The sequence below is a fragment of the Spinacia oleracea genome, chromosome 5 (assembly GCF_020520425.1).
Source record: "Spinacia oleracea cultivar Varoflay chromosome 5, BTI_SOV_V1, whole genome shotgun sequence".
Lineage (NCBI taxonomy): Eukaryota > Viridiplantae > Streptophyta > Magnoliopsida > Caryophyllales > Amaranthaceae > Spinacia > Spinacia oleracea.
This window is the reverse complement of record NC_079491.1, coordinates 120,966,874-120,972,735: the sequence shown is the minus strand read 5'-3', so window position 1 is coordinate 120,972,735 and position 5,862 is coordinate 120,966,874. Positions and strand designations below refer to the sequence as shown.

Sequence of the window (5,862 nt, the reverse complement as noted above, 5' to 3'; positions counted from 1 at the left end):
TTTATCAACCTCTCATCTTCCTCTTTTTTCTTCCTCTCAGCTTCTTGTCTTCTTGTTCTTTCGTCTTCTTCTTCTTCTTCAGTTATAGCAGCCTCTCTCAAAACGATCGTTTCCATTTCTAAATCATCTTGTTTCTTTTGTTGCTGCTTCTTTATTTTTGATGCTATTGATTCTGGACTGGCCATTTCCTTCCTGCAGCACATATGGTGAATATGAATGTCAAACTTAAGAAATTGAACATTGGTTTTGACAAGTTGGACATAGGTTGTTGTAAGTTGAACATAGGCTATTATAAGTTGAAAATGAAATTGATAAATAGAACATGGTTTCTTATAAATTGAACATTATTATTAAAAAGTTGAACATGATCCTTAAAAAACTGAATACCACAATTAATTCAACAATAATTTAAATTTTTTATACCAACATTAATATAATGATTTAATACCATAGATCATAAGTTAAAATTGATCAATAGTTTTTAAAATATGAACGTGAGATTTTAAAAGTTGAACGTGATCATTTAAAAACTTTTGATAAATCTACTAGGGATTTTGTAAGTTGAACATGATTCTTACTATTGTGAACATCATACTTAGAAAGATGAATATATATGACACTTAATACCATGGGTTTATTACCTGAAATTGATCATTATTTAAAAATATGAACATGAGAATTTAAAACTTGAACATGATCCTTTAATAACTGAACACCACAAACCTGAAGACAACAATCATAGAATACTTTATTCAGAACGTAATAACTGATCAAATTATTACCTTCCAGGGGACATAGTTATCCTGCGATGGTTTTGCTGAATATGCCTTTTATTTTGCCTTTTATTTTTAGAAAACTTCAATACATTACGCAGAATCGTTGTCCTAGCAGCATGCATACCATCGTCCTTGTCTTGCATGCAAAAAGTATATTATATTATTAGCATGTTTTTTTGATTTTAAACTATAAGGATTAGTGGAACAAATCTATTTTGATACCTTTCATTTGTAATATCTTTCTCCTGAACCGGAGCAGGTTGAACCGGAGCAGGTTGAACCGGAGCAGCTTGAACCGGAGCAATAATTTTTTCAGCCGGAGCTTTCAAATTTCTATGCTCTATATTTTTTAACTCCCACATGTGAATGTGATTTTGGACTTTTTCTGATTCTTTGGTTGAGGGTTCCTGTATAAACAACAACATTTTAAAATTATAATCCATATAGCAACAAAATTTCTGCATTCATATTTTAAAAAATTTAACATTTTAAACATGATTCATTGTATGTTGAACATTATAGGTTAAGAATTTGAACATCAACCTAAACAAAAGTGAATAGCACACTGAACAATTTTTAACATCATCGATTGAACATTACCGATAATATATTGAACATGATGAATTAGAAAATGAACATATAAAATGCATGAAATCAAAAAAGCAGCAACAACCCCAACAATAGCACCACAAACCACAACAACATTTTATAATATGTATATTCTAACTATAGAAGTGAACATAAACAGGTACATGCGCATCATTCACGGTTTCCTCTATATATGATTCATTTATGCTTTGCAGAAGTTTTGGATCCAACACTTTTGAAGTTGTTGCAGGTTCTTGTTGCTTTCTTTTCTTTAGGATTGCTAATGGAATATGTTCTTCTTCATCGATCATCCTGAGGCTGTAAATATAACTGTTAGCTTCTTATAATGATCAACTACCAAACAGTTTCGAACATAAAATTCAATCACGTTTCAGAATCTGATTCATCTGTTGTCATTGGTTTCACATAATTCAACGGTTTTGGATTTATGCACAGAGAAATCAAACCAAAATTTTTGTTATAACCTATTTGAACATGTTATTTCACATTTTGAACATGTTGTTTAACATTTTGAACATGTTGTTTCATATTTTGAACATGAATATTTCAACAGCTAATCTAACCAAATTTTTTTATTATAACCTATTTGAACAAGTTATTTGACATTTTGACAATTTTGTTTCACATTTTGAACATGTTGTATCATATTTTGAACATGAATATTTCAACAGCTAATCTAACCAAAATTTTTATTATAACCTATTTGAACAAGTTATTTGACATTTTGAACATTTTGTTTCACATTTTGAACATGTTGTTTCATATTTTGAACATGAATATTTCAACAGCTAATCAAACCAAAAATTTTATTATAACCTACTTGAACATGTTGTTTCACATTTTGAACATGAATATTTAATGTTTCCAAACGCTCTAGAACTATGATAATATTTAGACAGAGACACTTCAGATCTTATAGTAAAGGATAATGATCATTTGGTCCAAAATTATGAACAAGATCAATTATGAACTTTTTATAAACGTTTAGAACACTTAAATTCACTTACAATACAACATTCGCATCCGCAGTACTCGATTCCACTCGGTTGTTTTTTTTTTTTCTGGAAAACGCGAAAAATTATGTATATTACAAAAAAAACGCAGATATTATACTTACTTTTGCGTTTTTCCTCTTGTAAATGTAATTTTTGTTCTACTGAGCTTCACTTCATCACGAAGATCCATTTTTAGGGTTTCAAATTTTTCGAAACCGCCTCGATGCTTAGTTTTGTCACTGAATTGGGCTTTTGAACTGCAATTCGAGGTTTTATAGAGCGAAATCGGAGGTTTGAAGTGAGAGAGTGGGCGGTTTGATGAGAGAGAGGGGGAGGTTAGATGAGAGAGAAAATGGCGAGATGTTGAGGAGAGAGAAAATGTCGAATCCTCTTCCAATGACGTCAGGTAATGCTTTTATACCTGCTGCTGGTAAGAAGCATGTGCTTCGCGCGTGCAATCTGTACTAATATATTAAAAAGCGTTGATAAACAAGCCTATGTACCACGTGGCCTATGTACAAGTTTTGAACCCGTGACCTCTAATTGTAAACCAAACAATTAACCACTACTCCAAATCAAATTATATATCATTTTTTCATAACAAAATATATTAAATGACAATTTAATAATACAGAGTATTGAATTTATTAAAAAAATTTATACGTGTATCAACCCGGGGCATCGCCCGGGCCCAAATACTAGTTTAATGATGAAACGGCGCTGTATTGTTGCATATGCATATATAGATAGGTGGATACCTATCTACATCCTCCGTTCTTATTTACATGACACAATTGAGGTTTTGACACTATTCATACAATCTCACTTGACTTCATTTTGTGATTTATACATAAGAAAAAACATAATCGTGTGGGTCTTATTAGATTCGTCTCAATAAATTAAATATCAACTTTTTATAATTTTTTCTTTTCTATAATATAATAGAAAATATTAATGTTTGAAATCGTACATTATCAAACGTACCTAAATAATTATGTGATTTAAAAAAGAACAGAGGAAGCATATAGTACTCGTAATAATTAGTCTTTGAACGACTACATTTACCACAAGGTCCACAACTCACAGATCCCGTCAACAACAACAAAACCCCCTCAACAATGTCCAACAAATTCACCATCCCGCCGGTGTCCTTCCCGTCGTCAGGACCGTCGCCAGCAACACCCGCTACCACCACCCCCGGTCCCACCGGCCGCAATCCACCAGGCATGCTCCACCAACGCCAAGTCCCAACGGCACCATTTCAACCACCGCGTCCCTCCTCCATCCCTTTCATGTCCTTCGACATCGGATCCGCCGCCGCCTCTTCATCTTCCACCTCCTTCCCACCTCCACAACTACGCCAGGACATAGCCTCCTCCTCCGGCGGCCTCTTCTCCGACGAAATCCCTCTCCTGGAAGAACTCGAGATCAACCCATCCCTAATATGGCGCAAAACTCGCTCCTTACTCAACCCATTCCGAGTCGACTCATACCTCCACTCTGACCCCGACCTCTCCGGCCCTTTCCTCTACTACATTGCCTTCGGACTCTTCCAATTACTCGCCGGAAAAGTTCAATTCGGCGTCATCTTAGGCTGGATTGCGATCTCCTCCATCTTTGTTTACTCGATGTTAAACTTTCTAGCTGGAAAAAATGGGAATTTGGATTTGTATCGGTGTTTCAGCGTGGTTGGGTATTGTTTGATGCCAATTGTAATCTACTCTGCTGCCTCACTCTTTCTCCCTCCTGCCGGAACTACAGTTGGGTTTATTGTTGCTGCAGTTTTCGTGATTTGGTCAACTAGGGTTTGCTCTCGGCTTCTGGCGGTTGATGAATTGGGAGCTTCCGAACATCGTGGGTTGATTGCTTATCCTTGTTTCTTGATTTACTGTCTGTTTTCTATGCTTGTTATGTTTTGATTGAATGATATATTGTGGGGAGAACTTATGATTGATGTTGTTCATGTTTTCGAATTTTGAATATTGGAATACAACAATGAACAATGTATGTCTTTGTAGTATTTCTTTTGTTAAGTACAAAGTTGCACCTACCTTATTCTTGTACGTAGGCTATCTATATTATAGGAGAAATTAATATTGACGTTTTCGAATTTTGATATCGGAATACAACAATGTATGTCTTTTTGTAGTATTTCTTTTGTTAAGAACTCCGTAATAAGTGGCATCTACTTTGTATATGCGAGGAAGGAAATACTAATCATCAACCATAAAGCATTATTCGTAAGTAGGATATCAATCGTTGGCATAAAACATTTTTGTATGACCTTATTCTTGTAAGTAGGCTATCTGTATTAGAGGAGAAGTTACTATTGATGTTGTTGATGTTTTCGAATTTAGATATTGGAATACAATATTGTATCATTGTATGTCTTAGTGGCATCTATATGTGAGGACTGTAATACTCATCAAAAGCCCTAAAGAGCTTCACATATATCTTCGTTTCAAGAGAAGCTCAACTATGGAATGCATTTAAGTTCTGTTGCTCTTCCAAATGGAAGAACTTGTGAGATTATGTTTACAGGTAGGTATGTCCCTGCAAAAATAGAGTGTTTACGTGTGAAATCTTTGCAACTTTTGTTTTCTTCAAGCAGATGGGCGGCAGGTATTGGTTTTTTAATTGCCTTTTGATGTATGCATATAGTTTGGTTTATGCTTAAAATCACTTCTTGTCTTCTCGAAATGATGGAGGTGTATCAATGTATGAAACCTTCCTATGTATTCGTCTTTTTGGTTAGTTCTATGTGTCTAGTACAACTTGTAGATTAAGAACCCAAAAAAAAACAAATAGTAAATTCTATGTTTTGTGTATCTGTCTACTTGTCTGCTTTAGAATATTACAGGAAATGAACTACTATGATAGTATTCTTGGAATGAGCAAGAAAACTTACTCATGTGTGCTGTATTCTTTGTACTAAATATTTCATGAGTCAAGATGACAATTGAGGATCTCGAATCCAATGTAGAATTCGATAGTCATGTAGCTGAAATGGGTGACTCATGGATTCTGAGTGATTATTAGACAAGTAGTAAGTTGAATTTTAAAGGTGTTGAAGTGTTACATTTCCTGTTTCAGGGGATTTTATTATTGTTTCCTACTTGAGTGAGAACAGAAGTTGGTGATGATTGCCGGATTTTTAAGAAAGCCTGGCTTATGGTGTAATGTTTTTAAGATAACAGCTTCATGTGACAAATTGTATGTCGTTGGCTGCCTTGACACTTGTACTATTGGAGTCTTGGAGTCAGTTGGACACTAGTGTATCTGTTCATCCGTCTCACAAACGTGTCTAGAAAATAGATCGACTGGACATTTCTCCCCTGAAAAATTTAGAGGGTAAGTTAGCCTGTATTCATGTCCAGTTATAATTTATTTTCTCTTTGAGGAGGGAAGGGGTGGGGCAGAAGAATGAATGTCTTGAGAGAAGGGGTTAAGAAGGTTGGGAAGGAGTGAAAAGGGTAGCAAAT

At 34.7% G+C, this 5,862-nt stretch overlaps 1 protein-coding gene across 1 annotated transcript; it reads left to right on the top strand.

Moving 5' to 3' along the window:
• The first annotated feature begins 3,424 nt into the window (after positions 1-3,424).
• On the top strand, positions 3,425-4,531 carry LOC110791687 (uncharacterized). Its single transcript, XM_021996453.2, has one exon. The coding sequence runs from the start codon at positions 3,499-3,501 to the stop codon at positions 4,297-4,299; it is 801 nt and encodes a 266-aa protein (XP_021852145.1). The 5' UTR covers positions 3,425-3,498; the 3' UTR covers positions 4,300-4,531.
• The last annotated feature ends 1,331 nt before the right edge of the window (positions 4,532-5,862 follow it).

Bases quoted from the DNA above. Each gene is read 5' to 3' on its own strand.
- LOC110791687 (XM_021996453.2), top strand. From the start codon at position 3,499: ATGTCCAACAAATTCACCATCCCGCCGGTGTCCTTCCCGTCGTCAGGA.